At 53.6% G+C, this 25,096-nt stretch overlaps 1 protein-coding gene across 4 annotated transcripts in view; it reads left to right on the top strand.

The window, feature by feature from the left end:
- ACTN1 (actinin alpha 1) overlaps positions 1 to 25,096 on the top strand; it is a 95,911-nt gene that overhangs the window by 10,794 nt on the left and 60,021 nt on the right. Inside the window, exon 1 of one of the 4 annotated variants that reach the window (XM_042943597.1) lies at positions 21,652 to 21,711. The exons of the other annotated variants lie outside the window; for them this stretch is intronic. Coding sequence (XP_042799531.1) covers positions 21,667 to 21,711 — 45 coding nt within the window. The 5' untranslated portion in view covers positions 21,652 to 21,666. Of the gene's footprint in view, positions 1 to 21,651; positions 21,712 to 25,096 lie in introns of those variants that run through there. 4 annotated transcript variants of the gene reach the window in all.

Genomic DNA, 25,096 nt, shown 5'->3' with positions numbered 1-25,096 from the left:
GTCACCAGGGGAACAACAGGCTTTGAACCAGGTAGCTGAGGTGTTTGTTTTGCTTTTGAAAGCTTGTGCACATGGAACGTGAAGTTGGAGGTTCTTGTTTAAGCCTTGAGGCTGGTAAAAAGTTGGTGAGGGAGAGTTGGTGAGGCTTAGGTTGTTGGGAGTGAGCCGTTCTGGCTTTTCCGCGCTGTGGACCAGGCCACAGGACGGCACGGAGGGTAGGGCAGTGTCCTTCCTGGCCCCCCCCCCCCCCCCCCCCCCCCCCCCCCCCCCCCCCCGTGTTGAACCTTTCGTCTCAGGGTCTAAATCAGAGGCCCCGGGGGGTTCAGCTGATGGTGGAAAATCGATCCTTGGGGGAAGGGAGCTTTTGACAAGCTGCCTCCTCTCTACCTTGTTTTTCCTGTTTCTTCATGGTTGATACTGTGGGGTTGTTCAGAGCCCAGTCACAGGCCTGTGATTTGAGGCCAGGCCGGGGCTTGCAGGGGAGCATTTTTATGGGCCCAAAGATTTATTTTTTAAAAGCCATCTGTAAAGCTGATTATAAACGGATGGGAACAGAATGGAGTGATGCTGAGCTCTATTTTCAGATCCTCTGTAGGTGAACCGACAGGAGGTGGGGGGGGCACGTCAGGGTGGGTGGCCTGCTTCAGGCAGGTCTCCTCATGGAACTTGGCTTTGCATCTTGGAGGACAGGCCGCAAGCCTTGTGCTCGGGTGGGTGGGGGCTTGTTCCAGCCAGACTCTCTTTTCTCCTTATGTCCAGCGTGGGAATGGCCACACAGCCTGTGGCTTGGGAACGGACAGAAGTGGGGCTTTTACTTCTAAGTGCCAACACCAGGAAGTAGGGTCCCCGCCTGCCCCCCAGTGCAGCGTCTGCAGGGGGGTGCAACTTTATGGAGGTTCTGTGGTCCCGACAGCAGTGTCTGTCCGGCTGTGTGAGCACGGCTGTGCGTGTCGGTGTGAGTGCAGGCACACGTGTGTGCCTCTTTGGCTCTGAGAAGCCCCCCTGTTGATTTTGGCCACTGATTTGACTTTGGCAGAGGAGTGGCTCCCTTTCAAACGCCGCAGACATCCTCCAGATAATACATAATGGCACTTTCCAGTAGAGCTCCCCATTTTTCGGAAGGGCCTTTCTTTCCAGGAACCCGAAGTGCTTTTCCAGGCTTGGCTCTGGGAACCAGGAGGAGGCGGCTCATGAATCCTGCATTCCCGGAGCAGGGGAAGCGGGGCCAGACCCCCGGTTTCCTGCCCTTTATCCTGGATCCTGGCTGGGACTGTTGGGAGGTAGCTTTGCCTGCATGAAGCCCGGAGGCCTCTTTTTAATTTAGATGTTTCCCCAAACTTTCGTCTCAGGTGAAAGCCACTTTGTTGTTGTGGTTGTTGTTTGTCTTAAGCTATAGTTAATTGAGAGGTTCATTCTATAATTAACTTTCAAAAAATTAAGGAGTGCCACTCTGGGGTTTCAGTTCAGTGGGCCTGTCTGGAGCTCCTCTACTAGGGGTGGTTGGCACAAGCATTAAGGCCACAGCGGGCGCAGGGGGGTCAGGCTCGGGACCGGCCCCTGATTACCTTTTCATGGAAGCCCCTGGCTCGGAAGGCCCCAGCTTAGGCCCAGGCCCAGGCCCAGGCCCAGGGAATGCGGAGCTGAGCACCCACCCCCAGCACGTGCCAGCCCAGTTCTGTGCCGTGGGCCACGCACACTCTAAGTGTTTCCCAGATATTAATTCATTTAGTCTTTGCAACACCTTATGTGATGGCTTAGCTGGAGGTAACGAAATTTAGAAAGGTTTGCAAAGGCTCAGTTGGTTACAGCTGTTTTTCTAGGTTTTCTGCTTTGGAGGCCAGTTCACAAAGGCCTTATAGGCAGAGGTAGGGTTCTGGTGTTCCTGTCCCCAATGCTGTTCCCTTCCTCACTGGAATTAACCACTGTCCTGCATTTGGTGTTTTCTTTCCTCAGCGTTGGTTTATACAGCTCCTGCCTGTGTAGTTGTCTGTATCTTTGTGCCTGTTGAAAACTACATAAATGGGGGCGCCTGGGTGGCTCAGTCGGTTGAGCGTCCGACTTCGGCTTAGGTCATGATCTCGCGGTCTCTGAGTTCGAGCCCTGCGTCGGGCTCTGTGCTGACAGCTTGGAGCCTGCTTCGGATTCTGTGTCTCCTTCTCTTTCTGCCCCTCCCCAGCTCATTCTCTCTCTCTCTCTCTCTCTCTCCCCCTCCCCCTCTCCCCCTCAAAAATAAATAAACATTAAAAATTAAAAAAAAAACCCAACTACATAAATGGTGTCATACCCAACGTAGCAGCGTGCTCACATGCTGTTCTTTCTGCTCACACCGTTCCTGTGGCCTGGAGCTGTGGAGGTTGGCCTGGCTCCGCCCTGTTTTGTGGATGAGACAACGGTTGAGGCCCAGAGGGGCTGGGGGACTTGAGGGACTTGTCCGAGTTGCACAGTGGCTTACAGATGGCAGGTGGGACCGGAGGCTGCAGGCGGCTCTCTGTGTTATACCTGCTGCCATGAGCCCCCTCGGGGTTCGGAGACTCCCTGGTATTTGAGGAGGGAGGGCAGAAGCAGCCAGCCTCAGTTTCTTCTTTTCTTTCTTCCCACATGTGTTTTTGGCACCTGGCTCCCATTTCCTGGGTGGGGGGTGGGGGGGACCTACACCCTTGCCCGCTGCCCTCTTCCTGGGGCTCCAACAGTCAGCTTCTTAGGGGCTCACTGCTTTGCCAGTTTTTCTCCTCCCAGGATAGCAGTTGTGCTTTTATTGCTTCTTGATGAAGCAAATCTGTAATGACAGAAAGCTACTGTGAATTTGGGAATGCTTCTAAATGAGTTTGCATTTTATGTCTCACAGTGGTATCTTGCAACATTTGGAAGTCAGTCGTTCTCTGCACATAGAGTTTTGGAAGAGGCAGAGGTGGGGAGCCACAGCTGAGCCCTTCTTGGCCGGGGCCGGGGGGCAGCCAGTGGGATTCCAGTTATGTCTCCCTGTCCATGCCTGGTTTCCTGGCTTTGGCCTTTTCTTCCTTCTCTCCTGGCTCTTGGCCACTCAGCCCTTGCCTCGCTCACTTAGCGCCTGGGTAGAGGATGGGCAGGAGGGAGCTGGAAAGGACAGGCGAGTTGGCAGCCTCTTGGCAGTCCTCATCAGAGTCGCTTTGGGCATTGTTGTGAAACTCTTGGCCCTGAGGACATTTGGAGGGTTCTCAGGGGATATCACCGATCTATGAATGACTTGGGGCTCCTTGGATGATTGGAGGTGGGTCTGGGGGTCTCGTGGGAGCCCCCCTAGTAGGGGGCTTCTGGAAGTCTATGCCACCGGGATCCAGACACATTCAGGCCACCTCATCTCAGAGCCTTGAAGCCTAGAAGGGTGGTTCTCAAACTTGACCGTGCATCAGAATCACCCAGAAGACTGCTTAAAATACAGATGCTGGACCCCATCCTCAGGGTTTATATAGGTCTGGGGTGGGGCCTGAGAATTTGTATTTTTAACAAGTGTGAGGGCACTGCAAAGCTACTCGCAAAGAAGATAGATACAGGCAAGGGAAAGCATTGGGGCTACTTTTGCAATCTGCCCTAGAGGTCTTTATGTAGATGGTGACTTTGCTGGTATTTAGTACCTCGTGCCTCCTCCCTCTTCCCCCCCTCCCAAATAAGGGGAAGTTGCATTCTTTCTCTGTGGGGGGCGGGGGGGCCTGGACCTGGGGTGGGAGATGTGCTCCTGTACCCTGCGAGGGCGACTCCTCAGGAGCCTCCTGCTGGCACACAGTAGGTGCTCACCAAATATTAGATATGCTGAGCGGTGACCGTGGGTGCCTTAGAGGGGGTGGGGCAGCCACAGTCCAGCCGGAAATGTCTGGCGGATGCTGAGGTGTTGGGTGGCGATAGTCCAAGGCACCAAGGGCCGCTTTGGTGATGGGGCTGAATCGAGGTCCCAGAGGGAGCCCATGCTGGCTTCGCGGGCTCAGAAGTGTGCCCCGGAGTCCAGAGGAGGCCGGGGAAGCTGGTCTTATGCTTGAGCTGGGGTCCGAGCTCAGGATGACCTCAGCCCTGCCATGCTGCTCGACACCCCCTCCCAGGTGTCTGACCGAAGCAGGGTGGCCGGGAGCCAGCGCACCCACCCCCCTCCCCGGCTCCCTGGCAGGCAGTCCAGCTGTGTGTTTTCTTCTTTTGGCCAGCGGCCCACTTCAGATTCCTCTCCTGAGGTACTGGCCATGCTGACACGTCCTTCTGTTCCCTGCCCTTGTTGGATTTGGCTACGGCCCCTACTTCAGAAAATCTTAGGGAGTTTCTGGTCCTCTTATGTGGGCTTGGGGGCCTCAAAGGAAATAAAACCTTCCAGCCCCAGCACTGAGGGTTCTCTTTTTGGCGGTGGACGTCAGCAGCCTGCTGTCTTTAGCCACAGCAGCCGGGGGGGCATGGAACCAGACAGAACCTTCAGACCCCCCCAGCTCCCCAGCATGTGGGGCCCAGCAGGACCCTGGTCCACCTGCCTCCTGCTCCCTTCCTGTTGGGACCCTGGTGGGTGGCATTTAGGAAAGGACTAGATATGGAAAAACTGTCCTCTTTGAACTGTCAGTCCAGAGAGCTGCCTGGGAGGACCCTGTTCTGTCCCTTCGGAACAAGGACAGCAGTTGTGCCTCAGGTACCAGGGCCACAGGAGACCCGAGGTCTGGTTTTAGAGCTGCTTATGGCTGCTGTGTGATGCTGGATAAGCCACACCTGATCCTTACCTATAAAATGAGAGGACTGGGTTGAGGGGAGTGCGGTGTTGGAAATGCCTTGCCTGGATTAGCACATGGAGATGATCTCTAAGATCTGGGTCCAACGCCAGCTTTCTCTGTTTCTGTCCCCTTGATGGGGGTTGCTCAGTAGAGCCAAGGGCTTCTGGAGGTGATCTTGAGGTTGATTCCTGGGCTTCCCAGCCTGGCCCTGAAACTAACTATTCTGCTCATACACAGACTCTTATCTTTAGGAGTCTTCTGTGTCCTCAGCTGTCAGGAATTTGTTCCTACCCTCTAGGGAGGGCGTGGGTGGGGCCCGGTGAATGAGCTTCCCTTACGGGATCCGGTGGTGCTCTGTGTCTTGGGATCTGCATGCACTCTCTTATTCTGGAAATGCCTGCTTAGGGTGTGGCCATGTGGGAAGCCAGGTGCCTGTGGAGGGTAGGCAGCCTTATTTGGGATTGGTGAAGGGTCTCTTAGCTCTGCCTTCTAGCCTGGGTGCTCCAGGTGTGGTCCTGGGGTGGGGAGAGTATCTGGGCCCACTGCAAGGTGGGCTGCTCATCATCGATCCGTCTTTGGTGTAGGCTTATCTGGGTCACAGGATCGGTGTGAGGTAGGAGAGACTGCAGGCTGAGCGGAGCCAGGGAGCAAGGATTTCAGCCTGGAATCTGCCCAAGGGACTGGTGTCAATAGGCAGCCTTGTCTTCTACTTTGTTTACTCCTAGGACCCAGCTCTAGCCCTTCTTTCTTCTGGAGCAGTTTGAAGAAATCAAGTCACAGAATGCCAGAGCCCGAAGGGAACTCTACCGTCACCTGGTCCTCCCCACTTAGATGAGGAGACTGAGGTCCACGATGGTGATCTGACTTGTCCAAGGATGCTCTGCCATGAGTTCATTCCTTGCGGGGCTGGTTTTGTAAGGACTGTTTATTCCAGGCACATATAAACCCTCTTCTGAGGTCATACTTGTGGGTGGGCTCCAAACACCTGCTGATAGACAGGCAGCGTGAGCCTCTGTGCTCTGAAGGCAGATGATGGAGCCGCTGGGGTTCTGGCTAGTGTGTGGGTGGTCGAGTTCAGGTGAGTTTCACACATGATGGCAGCTGTCCTCTGCCAGGTTGGAGGTGGTGAATGACAGGTGGGTCCTTTGCATGGCTGCCCTTGTACCCAGATGTTCCCGGGACTGGCTCCTGAGATTACAGCTGAGGAGGGGAGCGAGAAACGAGCCAAAGGGACAGGTGCCGGTCCTCACATTAGCAGCTAACGCTTACTATATGCCCAGCCCTGTGCTAATTCCGTAACATGCATTATATCAGTCATCCTAACCGCACTGTCAAGTGCGAGTACTATTTCATTTTCATCTCCACTTTGCAGAAGAGATGGAGCTTTGGTGAGATTAAACCGTTTGCCCCAAGCCACACAGCTCTTGAGTGGTGTTCCAGACTTTGAACTCAGGGCTGCCTGGCCAGAGCGCACGGTCCTCGCCAACTGCCCTGGCTGTCCCCTCCCTGCCAGGTTCCCTCTGCTCGGCAGCGAGCACCAGCTGTCTGCCCTGACTGCAGACCGGAAGCCCCTCACTAGAGATAGAACTGGGTCTCCACCCTCCTTGGGCCCCAAATACCTCTCTTCTGACACACACATTCCTGCACTTGCCTGTGGAATCCGGAAGTGGTCTGTTCATAAGAGCTGTGCCTGTGGCTGCTGTGCGATGCTGCACAAGCCACACCTGATCCTCACCTGTAAGATGAGGGGACTGCGTTCCAGGATGGTGGGCACGCTCTGTTGTAAACGCTGCGGGTTCTGGTCCCTGACACTGCAAGCCCCGGTGCCATGCCAAGCCGTGGAGGTGGGGCAGCTCAGGGCTAGATGGGGGCTGCTCCTTCGCCTCTTCCTTTCTTCCCCGTGTCTCTTCTCTTTCCTTCTTGCCTTGCGTGGCACCCCAGGCACTGGCCACCCCCAAGGAGGGTCTTGGGAATGAAGCTGTACTGGGGAGGGGCAGATTTCCTCGCCCTCCTGGGAGCACGGGGGTGCTGGTCATGCCTTTGCTGGCTGCCCCCGAGTATGGCACCTTCTTGGCCATGACAGGGTTGGGCCGGTTCTGTGGCTGTGGGGGTGTTCCAGGCTCCACCCTCTGACATAGTCACGGTGGTTGTAGGCCCTGTGCCAGCTGTTTGTTTGTTTCACATCACACTATTATTTCATCCTCAGAGCAAGGTAGGAGGCATTAGCTCTGTTTACAGGCGAGGGGCTGAAAACCCTGAGAAGTCAAATAACACGCTGAGGCTGGCATACTGCAGGCTGAGATCCGCACCCAGGTCTGTGGGGGCTCAAGTGCTCCTACCACCTAATGCCCAGGGTGAGCAGAAATTGACAGCTGGCTGAAAAAGACAAAAGCCCTGAACAGCAAGGACACAGTGCTCAGCCGGGCTACAGCACCCTGGGTGTGGGCAGGCTGGGGGTGATGAAGGGGCATTGCTGGCTTCCTCTGAGAGAAGAGGCCAGATGGAAAGCATTTGCAGGCTCGTGGGCACCATTCACCCATTAGGCTGTGGCTGCGGCTGCGGCATTGCTCGGAAAAGCTCAGGCAGACGAACATAATGGTGCAAAGACAATTGGAGCCAGTCTGTGCCTGTCTCTTGAATCTGGCCTTGCCTCTATGATTCCTTCTTTGCATTTCAAGCTCCACTGTCACCTCTGCCTGTTAATAGGCCGTGGGGGCCTGGTGAATAATACTAATACAGGAGTCATAACAAAGTAGCTCTTCTAATGCTGCGTGCCTGGCACTGTGCTTAGCTTTTTGCATCTTAAGCACCAGGATGAGAATTTCCCATGCGCTGACCCTTAAGATTCTCACAACAACCCCGTGAGGCGGGCAGTATGTCCCCATTTTACAGATGGGGAAACTGAGGCCCAGAGAGGTTTAGTAATTTACCCAGCGTCCTGCAGCTGGTAAGTGGCAGGGCTAGGATCTGAATCCTGGGATTTCCAGTCACTAGAACCATGATTCCCATAAGTTAGGGATGTTTGTGTGGCCTTTATTTCTATCTCCGAAGCCGGTCTCGCACCTGATACTGAGAGGGCTTTAGGAGAAGTTGTAATGACAGAATGAAGGGTGTTTGGATCCTGCCCTTTGAGGGGAAAGCTGTCTTTTGCAGGCCTCCTGGGGGCTTGTGAGATCTGCAGCAGCTCTGAGGCCCAACCTTGGTGCCCTGTGGCCACTTTCTGAATGGGGGGCTGCCCCAGTACAGGGGGAGACCCTGTAGGTGGAGGAGGCAGGGCTGGGGAGACAAGCCCAGGGGACACAGTTCCCAAAGCCCCTTATCGGTCTTCTTCCCTCCGGGGAGATCAGCATCGTCTTGTCACAAGTGTGGTTAGATGTTAATTTTCAGGGAAGGTTAAGATAGTAAGTAATATAGAATTAAAAAAAAAAAAAGTTTATTGATTTTCGAGAGAAAGAGAGCCAGTGCAAGCAAGTGGGGGAGGGGCAGAGAGAGAGAGAGAGGGAGACAGAGGATCCCAAGTGGGCTCCACGCTGAGTGCCGAGAGCCCAATGTGGGGCTGGAACTCACGAACCATGAGATCATGACCCGAGCCGAAGTCAGACGCTTAACCAATTGAGCCACCCAGGCGTCCCAGTAATTTAGAATTTAATAAAGTTTCAATTCATGGCAGGGACGGGGGAGGGTTGTTTCTTATTTCTCTCTTTAGCCATGATGTCTGAAATGTGGGAGGCACTTAGGGGATATTAGTTGTGTGAATAAGTTAAAAAAACAAAACGAAACCTAATTATCATGGAGAATTCAAGTGCAGGAGTAGAGGATAGTATAACGAATCCCGATTTCCCCTTTCCCCAGCTTCAGCGCTTAGCCACAAAACCTCCCTGTCCTGTTTAGCCATCTGGGCTAGCATGCAGTGAGATTAGCTGGGGTGAACTGTGTTCTCGAGAATGAAAAGGACAAGCGGAGGTGAAACGATACGCCAGGACCAACGCAACCTCGCCCGTGGGGCCACCACTGTGCCGAGCACGATGCAGACGTTCCAGAAGGTTTGAACGGACTACTTGGCAACTGGCCAAGTGGCATCCCTCCAGCCCCAGGGTGGGGGGAAAAGTTTCTGAAGGATGAGTTCAGCCAGATATTTGAGGTGGGCAGACATAACCCGCACCAAAGGCACGGCTGCCGACGATGGTCTACCCTCTCAATTCACATTTACTGTGGATCATTTTATTTTTTTAAATGACATTTGAAATATAAGAAAAAGTGTAGAGAACACCACAGCAAAGACCTATGTGCTCACCACCCAGGTTTAATAAATACGAAGCACTTGCTCTTTCCAGGTCAGGGCAAGGTGCTCCAGAGGCCAGTGGGTGACAGACCTATGAACCGCATTTCCTTGTCACAAAGATGTGACGTGCAGTATAGTGAAGCGAGCCCAAGGAAGGCCCCATCCCACCTTGGAGGAGATAGGGAAGGCTTCCTGGAGGAGGTGATAAAAGTGAGCTAAAAATCAAATCTGGAGTATGTCTGGGTGAGTCAGGCAAGGGGGGTGGTGGCAAAGGGCGGGGGAGGTGGGCCAGGCAGAATGTGACCAAAGGCATGAACAGTGAGTATGAAGCTCTGGGAAGGGCGGGGCAGGGGATGAGTGAGAAGGAGTGGGCTGGGAGCAGCTGGAGAGAAAGAGGCCTGGGGGTGGGTGACAGCGGACCTGGTGAATCATCGGACGAGCTCGGCCGTCATCGGGGCAGCGGCGGGCTCTAGACTTGTCCTGAGTCCTGCTCAGTGCTCGGCTGTCTGAACTGGACCCTGGACACTGGACACTGCCCGGTGGGGTGGGTGGGAGCCGTGTCAGGAGTAGTGGAAGGAGCCTGGCTGTGTAGACAAGGCTGCAGACCACGTTGGGAGGCCGAAGGGGGCAAAATAGTACTTGTGGGGGTTGTGTGGGAGATGGGAGTCTAGCTCAGAGCTTCTAACTGTCAAACTTTCCAAAGAAGGAATGAACTGTGGGGTCATGAGTTTCCTGGTCTCGGGTGTGTTGGGTGGACTTGTCGAAGCCGGTGGGGGCGGTGGAGGGGGGAGGGCTCTGCCGTGCCTGGCCCCCAGGGCCCCGGCTCGCTCTGTGCTCTCGGGATTCGGGCGGCGGAGGGTGGGCTAAGTGACCCTTGGCACAGGGCGCAGGCGCTCCAGGGAAGGCGGCTGTGGAGGAGGCGCTGGCCGGTTGCCATGGGAACCACCTCTGCTGTGGGCTTCTGGTTCGAGGATGCCCTGGAAGGGAATGAGCTCACTCCACCTGCAAGGTGGTGAGTCAGCCTCCGAAGACCTACTTGCTCTCCAGGGCTAGGCTCCCCTGCCCCACGTGGGCTGCTGTCACTGGAAAAGAGATGGGTGCAATAGAGACAGCGGCCAGCCCCTCTGGCAGCCCCGGGGATCCTGAGTCCAGTGGAGGGAGGAGGAAGCCTCTAGTCCAGTCGCCCAAACCTTGGTCCTCAGCAGAGGCTGAGCCATCCTGTCTGCCGGCCATTTGGCTCATGTGGCCCAGGTGCCATCTGCAACTGCGCCGGCCTTGGGCTCGCAGTCCCCTGGGCTGGACGCACCGAGGACGGGGTTTCAGGTGTGTCAAGGGTTCCGAAGGAGACGTGCAGGCTGTGTGTGAATGCCCATCAGTCAGGTGCGAGGGTCTGAGGATGGGGGATGGAGGAGGGATGGAGGGGACGGAGGAGGAAACCTTCCCGGAGGGAGCAGCGTTTGATCTGACACGGGAAGGCTGAGGGGTCGCTAGTTTGCCCATCGAGTCCTAGGCATGTAGAGGTCAGAGGTCGTGGCTTATGGCTCCTGCCCCTCCCCCCAACCATGTGTGCAGGTGTCTAGTTTGTTGTTCTTATGAGGGTGTGTTCGGAACATGCCCGCTGATGGGTAGTGAGGACAAGAATTTCAAACCGCTGTGATTTCAGGGCACCGGGCATCTTCTTCAAGACCCTAAGAAGTCCAGCCCACCACCTACTGGGTTCCAGTCTCTTAAGGAGCCACCTATTGGGGCGCCTGGGTGGCTCAGTCGGTTAAGCGTCCGACTTCGGTTCAGGTCACGATCTCACGGTTCGTGAGTTCGAGCCCCGAGTCAGGCTCTGGGCTGATGGCTCAGAGCCTGGAGCCTGCTTCTGATTCTGTGTCTCCCTCTCTCTCTGCCCCTCCCCCATTCATGCTCTGTCTCTCTCTGTCTCAAAAGTAAATTAAAAAAAAAAAAAAAAAAAAGGAGCCACCTGTGGGCTTGTAGCCTGTCTCCACCCCCCAATGTGGCAGCCTTGGGGACGACATGGGAAAGGCCAGGGAACACTGGCTTTTGCGTGCCTACTTGATGCACCTACCTGGGCCTCTGTTGCCATTGGAGAAGAGAAAGCACTTCAGAGGGGGCAAAAAAGATGACATTTTAACCCTCTCACCTACACACCACGATTTATCGTTTCAGAAACCTATTTTTGTGTTTGTCCTCATACGTGCGTTACTTTCATAGTGGCAACCGTAGCGCGTACGCAGTTCAGTTCCGTTTTTTTATTTCTCCACGTGGCTTTTTATTAAAGATTTGTTTTTTCATATATAGCAACACAGCCTTTGCGTTCCTCCCCTGATGAAAGTGAGATCCAGGGATAGAGTTTATTTCATGAATATTTTTTTATTTGTGCTTTTCTGCCTCTTTCCAAAAAGCATTTGAGGAGAGCACATCCAAAGGCTCATGTATAGCTAAGGTTTAAAGTTGGAAGATCTGAGCTTTGTCAGGGTGAGGATGAGGTAACTGTTAAAAGAGGTTAGTTTTTCTTAGTTTGCCCTGACCCTCATTCCAAGCTTCCTGGTAGCCACAGCAAAAGGGGAAATTGGAATTATCATAACATTTATTTCCTAGTGAAAAAGGAAGCATATCAGTTCATGGGAAAGAGACACTTCTAGTAATGACTGACCACCAGGGACTTTTCCATTTTATTTTTTTTTTTAACGTTTTTTTAAATTTTATTTTTGAGACAGAGAGAGCATGAACGGGGCAGGGGCAGAGAGAGAGGGAGACACAGAATCGGAAGCAGGCTCCAGGCTCTGAGCCATCAGCCCAGAGCCCGACACGGGGCTCGAACTCACGGACCGCGAGATCGTGACCTGAGCTGAAGTCGGACGCTTAACCGACTGAGCCACCCAGGCGCCCCAATCCATTTTAGAGTCGTGTTGTGCTTAATGCTGTCGGTCGTAGTTTCACGGAACACACAGAGACCTTTTTTGCATATCGGTTCTTTCTTTCTTTTTTTTTTTTTTAAGGTTTTTATTTTTAGGGACACCTGGGTGGCTCAGTCAGTTAAGCATCCGACCTCGGCTCAGGTCATGATCTCACGGTTTGTGGGTTCGAGCCAGGTGTCGGGCTCTGTGCTGACAGCTCAGAACGTGGAGCTTGCTTTGGATTCTCTGTCTCCCCCCCCCCCCCGCCCCTCCCCTGCTTGTGCTCTGTCTCTTTCTCTCTCTCTCTCCGTCAAAAATGAATAAACACTAAAAAATAAAAATTAAAAAAAAGATTTTTAGTTTTAAGTATCTTTACACCCAGCATGGGGCTCAAACTTACGACCCCGAGATCAAGAGTCGCATACTCCGCTGACTGAGCCAGCCAGGCGCCCCTGCATATTGGTTCTTAAATCAACCCTCAGTAGAGCCAAAGGCATGGTGTTAAATCACACTTGTGTGAAGGCATTTCTGTGAGAAGCCGAATAATGAAATCTCGTCCTCCTGCTTCGAGAGGTCCAGCTGAGGCGAGGCCTCACCCCTTGCTTGTCACTGGAGACCCTCCCTCCCGGTTGCTTGCCCAGGGCTGGGCTCCTGGGCCCTGCGTCTGTCAGAGGTTTTCCGAGGCCTGCACAGAGAAGGGAACTGTTTGAGGTACCAGGCATGTGAGGACCAGAGCTGCTATTTTGTTAGGAAAATGAGAGGTCGGGGCTGGGCCTGGCATCTACCTTTTCAGAACGAAGGTGGTGGAGGCCAAGGCTGTCTTCTGGAGGCACATTTGGATTTGCTCCGAGTCTTAGCAAGGTGCTTCTGGCCTCAGGCTCTTGGCCACAGAGCAGGGATGAGGTCCCCCCCCGGGGAAGGAAATGGCTTACCTGTCGGGGCTGGGCCTGGCATGTCACCTTTACTGGCTGCCTCTCTCCTCAGTGAGGTGCTACTCCTCTCCTCTTCATTCTCCCGGCATTGGACATCTCCATGGTTTCCGGTTTTTGGCTATCCTAGGTAATGCCTCTATAAGTAGTCCTTTCCTGTGGACGTTTTCTTGCCTTTCAGGTTCGTATCTGGGATCTGAGTTAATTGGTCAAGAGAGATGACCATTTTACGTATTCATCAGTTGCCTTTCTAAGACGGACTGACTTAATATGCCACCGGCAATACACAAACCTGTTTCTTTAATTAAGAAGGAACGTAATGTTTATTGTGAAAAAGCACAGTACGAGGAAGAAGATAGAGATTGCCTGGAATTCTCCCACGCTGAGAGCATGGAGGCGTCGGTTTGGGGTGCTGCTGTAGTGACCTCCTGCCTCTTGTCAGACAGGAGTGGGAGCTGTGGCGTTCCCGTTAGTCCTACGTGCCCTCCTGCTTGGCAGGGAGGGCACCCGATTTTCCTCTGACCCAGAATATCTTAGCCACTGGCCTGCCTGGCTGTGGGCTTAACATTTCTAACCTGAAGTCCCTGTTAATATTTCAGCCTAGTGCTAGATATGTAGAAGGTGGTTCAGAAAACTGTCAGGACTTAAATATTTGGGAGGAAAATGTGAAATATGATCCTCCGCTGGCAACTTAGTAGATTCTTCAGTAGCTACCACCTGCCAGGCGCTACCTCAGGGGCAGGGCACAAGGCTCATGAGCCTCCGTGTCTGGGAAAGTTCCCCCTCCCCCCGGACCTGGCTGTTGACCACATTGTTGCAAGTTCCTGTCTGTGAGGCTTGTCAGAAGAGCCAGGGTTCTTGGTAAAGTTGAAGGGAAGTGGGAGAAGTCCTAGAACAGAACCTAAACCTGCCGGCTCTGCGCCCGGCTCTCACTTCCCCCCTTCACTTGTCTGAACCAAACATTCCATGGCCCAGGCGACCCTCTCCCATACTTCCATCTGTAGGAGGAAGCCTCAGGGTGGAAGAGACCACTTCCTGCTCTGGCTGGGCCCTTGATGAACTCTCGACTGGGGTTGCCGGCACTCCTCAACCCGGCAGGGTTACTTCTGTCCCCGGGCAGCTCCACCGTCCCCTGAGCAGTGACGTATCTGATGGAATGCCCCTGATGCTGGGCTGGGAAGAGGAAGCTGGACTGTTCATGAAATGGCTTGACCTGAAGTAGGGAACGAGGCCTCAGTCCCTGGGAACTCTTAAGAGCCAGCTGAAGATTTCTCAGGTGGCTTCAAATGCCAACATGGATGAATGCATGGGGGGGTCCCCTTGTTTCATTTTAACCTAGTGCTAGACGTATGGAGTCAGGTGGAGTCAGGTGCGCTTTGGTTGGGGATCATAACTGGAGGTCCACAGATGGAGCTGCAATGGTGGCTTCTTCGAGCCACCCTAGCCCCCATACCCACGTGTGGGACTCTCAGGCTGTCTTGGAGGTGCACCTAGAGCATGCTTGATGTCCCTGATGCCGAGTGTCCTACGGCCGGCCCCTCCGACACAGTGGCAGACTGTTTTCCAATGTCCAGGGGCTGTGGATGATCAGAACTTTGGAGCCGTTTCTGGATTCACCAGAGGGATTCTCGGTGTTGGGGGCACCGAAGGGGGAAGCCACTGGAATGTCTCAGCTGCTGTTTGAGTTGGTTAGGTCAAGAGCTCCCTGTCAGGACCTCATGGTACTCCAGCTTGTGGCCATGTGGACGGGCTGGGATTGATTTGTTCTGTCTGGTTTGTTAGACACTCTACCCTCTCTGTCTCTCCCTACCCAGAAACCACAATGAACTGTAAAGGCTGGTCCAATTAAGACTCATGGTCATTGGGAGGGCGAGAGGGACTCCTGAGGAGACGACAACATGTACTTAACTTTGCTCTGTGAAGGAGAGGTTCCTTTGCTCTGAGGAGGGGAGGTGGGCAACAGCAAAGGACGTCCTGCCCACACTGTATTAATTGAGCACCCGCTTCAGGTGACCACATCTTCCAGTTCTGGTTCCAGTGGGCATGTCCACTCTCTACCACCCAAGTGGAGAATTTCACTCCGATGCCATATTTACTAAAGGGTGGTCCACGGCCCACTGAGGCTTCATGTATGAACTGTAGCCTCCTGAGCCTTGCCCAGGCCTGCCGAACCAAATGCTCTGGGCTCAGAGCCCAGGAATCTGCATTTCTAGCAAACCCCCTACTTAATTTTTAGAGAACATCTAGGAAGGCTTATGTGGAGAGTATCGTTGCTCTAGTCTGAGTGGTAGGAGTATCCCCAAAATGTGAACCAAGTGTCTCTTCTGGACCCTGAACCCATATTATTACTTAGAGGGAGAGTAAATAAGGAAAGGAAAGAAAATCTATTCTTGCTTCCCTGACCGTAAATTGTTTTTGGTTTTGGAGCAAGAGGGCCAATAAGGCTGCTTTAAAGCAATATTGCGGTGCTAATGGTGGAGGCCATGCTTTTCTCACCCTGGGCATTCTGAGGGGCCACTTCTATCAGACAGGTGGCCCTCCCTGCTCACCCAGCACAAACATCTGTGTCCTTTAGTGACTGTCCAGCTCTGTTTGGTTTCCTGTGGAGAGAGGGCTTTTCAGCGCCCCATATGCTGCCTCGCCCTGTCCCACCTTAGTGACCTCTGACCCTGTAGTCTCAGTTGAGCCAAATTCTGACTGTGCACTGTTGTGTGGGTTCTAGCTTTCATCCAGACAGCGTGACAACAGGGGTTTGGGTTGGCTCTAGACTGTGGACGCCTCCTCATTGCCATGCTCCTGGGTCTTTTCAGCCTGGGGGTCTGCCAGCTGCAGTGTGTTTTGTTGGCATAGACTCCAACTGGCCCAGGGAGACAGGCCCAGGCAACAGGGAGCTGAGAAAGCACATGATACTCAGTTTGACAGGGCAGTTCCACATCCCTGGGTGTCATTTTGGGGGCTGTAGGTCAAGAACCACCCCCTCTGCCTCTCTGACTATCCGCAGTTTCTCAGGGGGGATGTGGTACCGTGGGAGGAGGGGCACAGTGTAGAAGGGAACCACGACTCTCAGAAGTTGAGGGGGAGATTGAGTTTGGTAGAGCAGGCCTCAGGGGGCCACAGCATGCCTCTGACATCAGAAAGGACTAGGGTTACAAGGGTTGGTATAGAGAAGGTGGGCCTGAGAGCTAAGGTATAAGAAAAAGGACCCTCAGAGCACTTATTCTGGAGTCCTAGAGGTGATGAACTCTTCCAGGCAATACATGTAACTGAGACACAGTTTTGCAAAGAGAAAAAAATCCAATCAAGGCAAGGTTTTAGATGAACAGGTGGATGGACTCCTTTCTGAAGGCTCTAGGGATTGTTGCAACTTGTGGGTTAGCATCGTGGCTCATTTATGTAGCAAAAGCTGTGAAAATGTTCATATCCTTTGGCCTGGTAATTCCACCCCCCCCCACCCCCTCCCCCGCTCCACTGGCCTCCAGGATTTTGTCTGAAGAAAACTGTCCAACTAAGACAGAAATGCCTAAGAATATGCTCTGTGCCATCTGGGGAAAAAAAAAAAGCTTCCGTGTCTAAGCAACATTAGGGGAGGAGTTTAACAAACCTTCCTGATACATGGTAGTGGTGGGACATTTTTTTTCAGCCTTTAGAATGACATTTATACAGATTATACAGGAATAGAATACCCAATAGACTGTTGAATGTTAGAGTAACACTATATGCTATATGCATTATAATCAGTTGCAACCATAAAAACCAGTGTAAACAGGTAATACGCAGAAACGAAAAAGACTATGTTGAGGTTGTAGGATGAACTACTTTTTTTTTTTTTTTTTAATTTTTTTTTTTTTTTTTTAACGTTTATTTATTTTTGGGACAGAGAGAGACAGAGAATGAACGGGGGAGGGGCAGAGAGAGAGGGAGACACAGAATCGGAAGCAGGCTCCAGGCTCCGAGCCATCAGCCCAGAGCCTGACGTGGGGCTCGAACTCACGGACCGTGAGATCGTGACCTGAGCTGAAGTCGGATGCTTAACCGACTGAGCCACCCAGGCGCCCCGGATGAACTACTTTTTAAGAAAAAATAGTATTCAATTTAATAGCAAGTCAGGGAATTTCTCTCTGAAGTACCATCTCTCCAAATATATATATATATATAATTTATTTATTTATTTGTTTATTTATTTATTGCTGTAACCTGTCCTTTGCTTGAGTAATGGCAGCTGCATGAGATTTAACCATCTGTTCTGAGCACGCTCAGTGTGTGTTGTGTGCTGCTAGGTGCTGTGGAGTGCATAGAAGGTGTAAGATGTGGTCCCCTGAGCTTAAGGGCAGGGGATGGATGTGTCCCCTTGCTGTGGAGACAGGATGTGCCTCTGTAGGGCCAACTGATTAGTGCTGGGTGCTGAGGCCTGACCCTAGCATAGGGGGCATGGGCAGGTGGGGGGGCGGTTAGGTGGATGGGTGGATGGGATGGTCTGGGACTTCGGCTGGGGTTGGAAGGATCTGTAGGACCCAGGTGAGCTTTTAGGACAGGGGAGCGACCAGCCTGGCAGCCCAGCAGAGTCCAGGTCTCTTGAGGTGGGCTCTGTCTGGACCGTCACAGCCTTGCATGAGATCAGAGATAAATCAGATACCTGTTATTCATCCCATTTCTAGAGACTGCAAACTCGAGTCCCGGAAATGGACTCTTCCAGGAATCTCCAGAGTCCCCTAGGGACAGGAGTGATGCTCCCTGTGAGCTGACTGCCCCTGCATGTGCAAACCCTCTCTGTGCCGTCCCCAGGGGCAAATCCCCAGGTGCGGGAACCACTCCTGGAAGGTACCTTTGGTACCTTCTGGGCCAGTGATAGAGGATCAGCATTTCTTCTCCAGTGACCTTTCCTTTTAAATCTGTCCCTGGCCTGCATGGGTGCCAGGCACTCCTGGGGGGCCGCCCCATCCACACTTGCCATTTGGGTACTTTGACATTTTGTTTAAGCGGGGATGTGATTGAGAATGTGTGAGGGTGAGAACCGGAGGTGCTGGCTCTTTAAGGCTCGGCCTTCAAGTGAATTTTGGCAGAGGAGACACTGAATGTTTAATTTTAGGGCCAGGAGGGGGTGGGGGAAAGTCCCTACCACATCTGGTTTGTGTTAAGCCCTTCCCTTCAGAAAAGGGCTGTGTTTATGGTTCAAATCCGGCAGAGATGGGGCGGGAGGGGCGCCACTTTCCCCTACTAGGCAGTGCGGCACCGAGAATGCAAGAAGCTTCCTTCTGGTCTTCTGACCCCGTCCCGAGCTAAACAGTTCCAACTCTGAGAAAGCCGAGACACCCATTTGATCCTAAAGTTACAGCAGACGTTTGCCTTCAGACGGCCTCTGGCAGCTGGGCTTTGCAGGGCTGAGCCTCTGTCCCTGGTGCCGCATGACTCTCCGGAGCTGGCCGACCATCAGCTCTGCTTGTCTGGAGTCCACGGGGCCCAGATGGTCGGGGTCAGTGGTGCTGCTGGGATCCCGGGATCCCAGAGACGCCCAGGCTGTCTGAGCTGGAAGGTCGTGCAGAGACCAGTCCCAGGCCTCTCTTGACAGATCAGGAAACTGAGTCCCAGCGGGCTGAAGAAGCTAGTCCAAGGTCACACAGCAAATTGGCGGCCGGTGCGGGATTCAAACCACACTTTCCCTGGCTCTCAGTTTGGTTTGGTGCACTTCTCAGGGCCCCGTATGGCTTCCCCTTCTGCCTACTGTTCGGATGACTGTTCCAGGCTCTGCTTCCTCAGAGGGCTGGCCTTGGGGACAGGGGGTGGGGTGGACACAGTCACGAGGCTGTGAGTGCCTCGAAGGCTGGGCTGCTCGCCACTGTTTCCCACTGCTGGCTCGGCCCCTGGCCCAGGGTGAGAGCTTAGAAAATATGAAATGAATGGCTGGGCGGTGTGGTCTGAGGGTGGGGGTGCTGGTGCTCTAGTTAGAAGCACTGCGTCCAGGAGGGAGACCAGGCATGGGTCCCTGGAGGAGGCTCTCCTTGCTCCAAGGCCATGTCTTGTCTTCCCCAGCCCTTTCCTGGTTCGGGGACATCACCAAGCTCAGATGGAAGCCTTCAGTTTCAGAGCTGAAAGGCAGGAGCCACTGAAAAGAAGCATTCCATCCGTTTCAAGTTACAGATGAGGAAACTGAGGCAAGGCCACATGGCCAGTCAGTGGGAACATCAGGACTGGAGCCTGAGTCTGCATCCCTCCTGGTGTCTTCATGGCAGGATTGAGGGTAGAAATTGGAAAGGCCCCTCTTGTCCTTTGTGCCTCCCCCATCCTGTGCCTTCCTCCATCAGGTGGACGTTTTCTCCGTCTCCCTCTTCGCTGCAGCTTCCTGTCCCCCTGCGGTGGAGGATGGGAGGTGATTTCACCAGAGTCCCGTGGAGGAGAAGGCCGGGCATGTAGGGACTGGGCTCAGTCATTCCCTTGTGCCTTCCTCGAAGGGGAAATAGGGCAGGGTGGCTCATTTCCTTCCAAAGCCAGAGTCACCTTGGAGTCAGAGCCTAGGGAGGGGCACACCAGTTACCCATCGTCTCTGGCCCTGGGGGCATTTCCCTACTCCTGTTTTCATGAAGTGGGGAGGGCTGGGGAGGCCCTGTGCGTCATTGCTGGCCCCCACCCCAAGTCTGCCTTCACTGCTTTCAAGGGGGGTGATGCTCATCCCTGTTCCGCCCGGCAGGCTGTCGCTGGTGGCAGAGAGGAGTCAGGTGACGGCATTGCCTGCAACATTGTGTAGAGTGGGCAGTTCTCAGACACCGAAATGGGTCACGATTCGAAACGGTTTTGTTGAGAAGTCTCCAGGGTCTCTTTTGGTTTTATTAGGAAAGTGTAACATGTTCACGGTAAAAACAAACAACCCAAAAAATGCTTCCCCACAGGTAATAGGGTTATTTTCCGATGCCCACATGCAAGTTTATGTTTAACCTGCATCTCTCTCTACATACACACATATATATATATATATGTGTGTATGTAGAGAGAGAGAGAGAGAGAGAGAGAGAGAGAGAGAGGGAGAGGGAGAGAGAGAGAGGTAGTTTGTGGTAAAATATATATAACATGAAATTTATCATTTTTGCCATTTTTAAGTGTGCAGGTCAGTGACATTAAGCGCATTCCCACTGTTGTGCAGCCATCACCACCATCCGTCTCCAGAACTCTTGACATCTGGCCAAACCGAAACTCTGTACTCATTAAACACTCACTCCCCATCCCTTCCTCCCCCAGCCCCGACAACCAGCATCTACCGTCTTTGAGAATTTGACGGCTTTAGGTACTTCATCAAAGGGGAGTCAGACAGTATTTGTCCTTTTGTGTCTGGCTCATTCTCTTAGCATAATGTCCTCAAGGTTCATCCATGTGATAGCATGTGTCAGAATTCCCTTCCTTTTTATGGCCGACTAATATTCCATTGTGTGTATACACCACATTTTGTTTATCCCCTCTTATTTATTTATTTATTTATTTACAAGGTGTGAGTGGGGGAGGGGCAGGAAGCAAGGAAGACAGGGAATCCCAAGCAGGCTCCGTATGGTCAGCGCACAGAGCCAGATGTGGGGCTCAAACTCATGACACCATAAAATCATATAACCTGAGCCAAAAATCGAGTCGGACGCTTAACTGACTGAGCCATCGAGGCGCCCAGCTGTTTGCTTATTTTTGAGAGAGAGTGAGCGAGCAAGGGAGGGGCAGAGAGAAGGGGGACAGAAGATCTGAAGTGGGCTCTGCCCGATGGCAGCGAACCTGCCAGACCCTTGGGGAGCCCGAGCCCCTCACTTCTGTGCCAGGCATTCTGGCTCAGAACTCTTCCCCCAGTTAAGTTGCTGTGTGATTGTGCCTTAGGTGGGTCCCCCTACCTTCCTAGTTTGCAGACTCCAGGATCCCCGTCTCCCTCCTATTTGGGGACAGGAAATAGCAGCCTCCACGTCCAGGCAGTGGAGCGCCCCTTTCTCCTGCAGGATAGAGTGGTGGGGACCAGCCACGCATGGGTCACGTCCAGGCTCAGAGGAGGGGAGGGGGGCAGTCCTGCCTGCAGCTGTCTCCTTTCTAACCCCTCCTCCCCTGCCCCCCTTCTCCGCAGAAGAGTCCATCTTGTGGGGGCCACAGGGTGTTGAGCAGAGTCAGCTTCGGTGTTGGCACTTCTGGGGGCGAAGAGAAGCCCTCTGCCATCTTACTCTTGTGACCTTGAGCAGGTCCTTACTCTGAGCCTTGGTTTCTTTTTCAATCTATCCTGTAGGGTCGTTGCCAGGACTAAATGGGATGAGGGATGTAAACCATCCAGGTTAGTGTCCTGTGCCTGGTGGGCTCCCCAAGTGTGGGCAGGGTGGTGATTTTATGTATGCACAAAGCCAAGATAGGCTTTCCGCAAACTCCTCTTGTCCTTCTCTACACAGGAGGGGAGGTGATAGAGACTTCCTCCATGTTTCTCCAGCCCAGAGTTGCCCAAACTTGCTCGATTATAGGATTCGCTTGGAGTGCTTGTTACTTGTTAAAATTCTGATTCATGGGTCCCACCCAGAACTCCTGAACCAGAGTGCCCGTTGTTGGGGTGGAATCTGCATTTTCAGCATGTTTTATAATTAGGTCAATTTGGGAAACTCACATTCGCTGCTCTCAGAGTCCTCTCCCAGTGGTGGTATCATCTGATTTAACAAGAGCCCATTAGGGCAGCTGGGAGGCAGGTATGGCCCCACATAAAGTGGGAGACTTTGAAGTGAGAGTGTGAGGCTTAAGGGGCAGACCCGAGGCCCTGCGCTCCCTTGTGGTGGAACAGAATTAGAACTCAGATCTTCTAGTGCCTGTGTCCATTGTGTCTGCAAACATTCTACTAAGGCATGGAAAAGGTGGGGGATGAAGAGAGGTGGGGTGACAGGAAGGAGGTGAGTAACATGCCCCAGTGGTGGCAGAGGGGGAACAGGGGCATCCTTCTGCCCCTCGAGGGAGGCCTGCAGAGACCAGCCATGGTGCACAGGTGGTGGGGTGGGGGGGCACCCACCAGGACGCTTCCCCAGATGTGCCTTCTGAAAGCCAGGGCCCACGTGAGCAGGGTGAGCCGTGGGCTTTGTCCCAGGGCCACTGGGATCCACAGATAGAAGGAGGGTGGGGAGGCAGCATGGGCCAGGTGGACTGGGCTCAAACACCTTCTCAGGGACATTGGGGGAATCCTGGAACTCCTGAGGGTAGGTAGTGACCACTTCTCCTGCCCTTCTCCCATTACGGTTCTGTCCAGAAAGACTTCTAGAAGCACAGGCAGGGCCGGCCCCCGGCTCAGATGGTGGAAGCAAAGTGTGCAGGAAGTGAGGAGTGGTATTGCCGGGGTCAGCCAGCCACTCGAGGTGCAAGGGCTATACTGCCTCTCCTGCTTCCTTATTCCCCAGGCTGGCTTGGTCCGTTAAAGGAAGACCAGTTTAGGTCCTTGGCGTTCCCCCCAGTTTCCAGTTTCCCCTTTAGAGGCTCTTAATGATTTCAGCCTGATTTTCTCTGGGTTTTGATGGAGAGGCTTCCAGGGGAGAGGGAGGCCCTGTACTTGTTCCCTTCAGGCTGTTCTAAGGCCAAGGTTGTCCGTCCTGACCACACAGTAAGATCACCTCTAGCTGGGAGCTTCAGGCACTGCCTGTGCTGGGCCCACTCCAGGAGGGTGATCTGCCTGGGTTGGGGTGAGGTGGGCTGGGGGTGGGGGGCAGTGAGAGGGGAGGAGCCTCACTCTGGGCTTGTGCATGTGGCCTGCTGCTGGGCCTGGGCTGGCAGGGGAGTCGAGGGAGCGGAGGTCCAGGCAGACTGAGCTTGTGGTTAGAAGCAGGGGCTCTGCAGCCTGAATTCTGGCTCCTCTGTGTACTGTTCGATGTGACCTTGAGTGACTTTGTGAGCTTACTCATTTGTAAAATGGGATTAATGATGCTACCTACCTCATAGGGAGGTTGGGAGGATTGAATTGTGCTGCTACTGACAGAGCCCTCGACAGTGGGCTTGGGAGGGCGTTCTGCTCTCTCAGATCCTTCCATTCTGACCTTCAACTTAGACTGTCCGGCTGAGGGCTGTGGACCCTCTTTTGTAGCCGTGGTGAGCGGCTTGCAGTGTCTGGGTGGGCAGGGGAGTGTGGTGGAGAGCTGGGCTTTAGTGGATGACATCTTCGCCCATCCATCCATCCTTCCATCCATCCATGCATCTTTTGGCTCAGGTGCCAAATCTGGGGGTGAGGTCCCTAACCCCCAAGTGTACTTGTCCGCCTGCTTCTCTGTCTTCACCCTCCCCACGCCCCACCCCAAGTCACCTTTATCTCTTGCCTGGACATTCGTATGGTCTCCTGATTGGTGTCTGCTGACATTCTTGTCCGCCTCTGATCTGTTGTTCACGCCAAAACTAGGAGTCTCTTTCCAAGGTGCGGGCGTAGTATTTGTAAACCAACACCTGATTCCTGGACCCGCCTCATTCTCACCCCCGACCCTTGGCTGAAATCAAACAGGGCTCTCCAGTGGCTTCCATTGTTCTCAGGAGAAACCGTCCTAACATCATGCACGAGCGTCAGGCCCCTGCGGCCTGCTGACCTCCAGCCTCTGGCCTCCCTCTCCCCTCCTCCTGCACCAGCCCCATGGCCATTTTCTAGTGGTTTGAGCCGGTGTCGTCCCTGAGGACTTTGCCCTTTGATTTCCTCTGCTTGGGCGGCATCACCCTCCCGACCATGCCCAACCCCACACATGTGCGTAGGGCCACCATATGTCTTGGTTTGCACCTGTTACCCTGATGTAATTATTAATAGCCCCTCCTTTTGTTTTTAAGTGCCCTGGTTTGGATGATAAATTATATGATCTCTCTTCACATTTACAGTCTTTTCATCTAATTAAAATTCCTCGGCTTTAAAAATTCACTGACTTCCTCAGGGCAGCAGTTGGGTGTGGGTACACACACCTGCTCACACACACATACGCACGACGGGGTTAGGGCCCTGTTTTAGCCTTACACCTTCTGAAACTTTTCCCGTATGCCTTTAAACTCAGTTTGCAAATATACAGTCATTGATATGAGGTTGTTTTTTTTTAATGTTTATTTTTGAGAGAGAGTGCACGAGCTGGGGAGGGGCAGAGAAAGAGGGAGTTAGAATCTGAAGCAGGTTCCAGGCTCTGAGCTGTCAGCACAGAGCCCGACCCAGGGCTTGAACTTGTGAACTGTGAGATCATGACCTGAGCCAAAGTCAGATGCTTAACCAACTGAGCCACCCAGGCGCCCCCATTGATACAACTTTTTGATTAACATTTGGCATCCCCGGCAGACTAAAGGCTCCTTGAATTAGGAGCTCATCGTGTGACCCCCATGCGAATCTGGCTCCTGGCTCACAGGCCGGGGGATCCTGGAGCCTGCGCGAGTCAGGAGCACCCACAGTGGACCGCTGTAGGGGAGGCTGCTGACATCAGGCCAGTCCAAGCCCCAACAAGCCAGTTGCCCACACTCTGGCATACACACCCCCGCCTTGGCTGTCATTTTAATTATATTCCTGGTCTCTCTCAATGGGCTTTGTGTTCAGAAAGCCAAAAGAGACAGGAGTTCAAACCTCTTTCCCCCTCCCTAAAACTGAGACTTAGAAGAAAAACTTGCCCAGCCCATTCTGCATCCCTTGGGAGCCACCAGGTCCAGGTCCAGGACCTTCTCTCGTGGCTGGATGAGCACGGGGGGGGGGGGGGGGGGGGGGGGGGGAGGGGGGGGGTGATTCTTAGCCTGGTGTCCTGGGCTGCCCTTTAGCTACCTCCCTGATCCAGGCCCAGGGACTGCCTGAGGACAGCTGCACAGGTCCCCGCGTGGCTCTGAGCAGACCCGGGACTGGTGCAGGATGGTGGGCAAAGCTGGGTGGTGGGGGCAGGTGGTGCTGTCAGATCCCTCATTACTTGCCACTCTGAAGGTACAAGGCCTGCCTGGAAGCCTCAGCACCAGCATAGTGGACAGGGCTCAGGCTTGGGTGTCCTATAGACCCCTGTTCAAATGTCAGTTCTGCCTCTGCCTAGCTGTGTGACAGGGAAGGTTGTGTAACCCCTCTGACCGTCAGTCTCCTCCTCTAGCATAGGATTGTTGAGCAGATTTGCTGAGGTGGTAAATGCCTCTCTGAGTGATAATAATAGCCAACATCTTTGATCTCCTTCCCTCTCTCCTCCCCTCTGGACCAGAGGTCCACTTTGCTTCAGTGCCCCCATCGTGAGGGCTGGACACTGTTTTTCTCTGGACCGAGGTTTGGGGGCGGCTGTGGTGCCCACTGGCTGTCCCTGCTCCCTGCAGCTT

This window comes from Panthera leo, chromosome B3, assembly GCF_018350215.1.
Source record: "Panthera leo isolate Ple1 chromosome B3, P.leo_Ple1_pat1.1, whole genome shotgun sequence".
NCBI classification, from domain to species: domain Eukaryota; kingdom Metazoa; phylum Chordata; class Mammalia; order Carnivora; family Felidae; genus Panthera; species Panthera leo.
The sequence above is the reverse complement of the archived record's forward strand: the minus strand, read 5'-3'. Positions and strand labels throughout refer to the sequence as shown.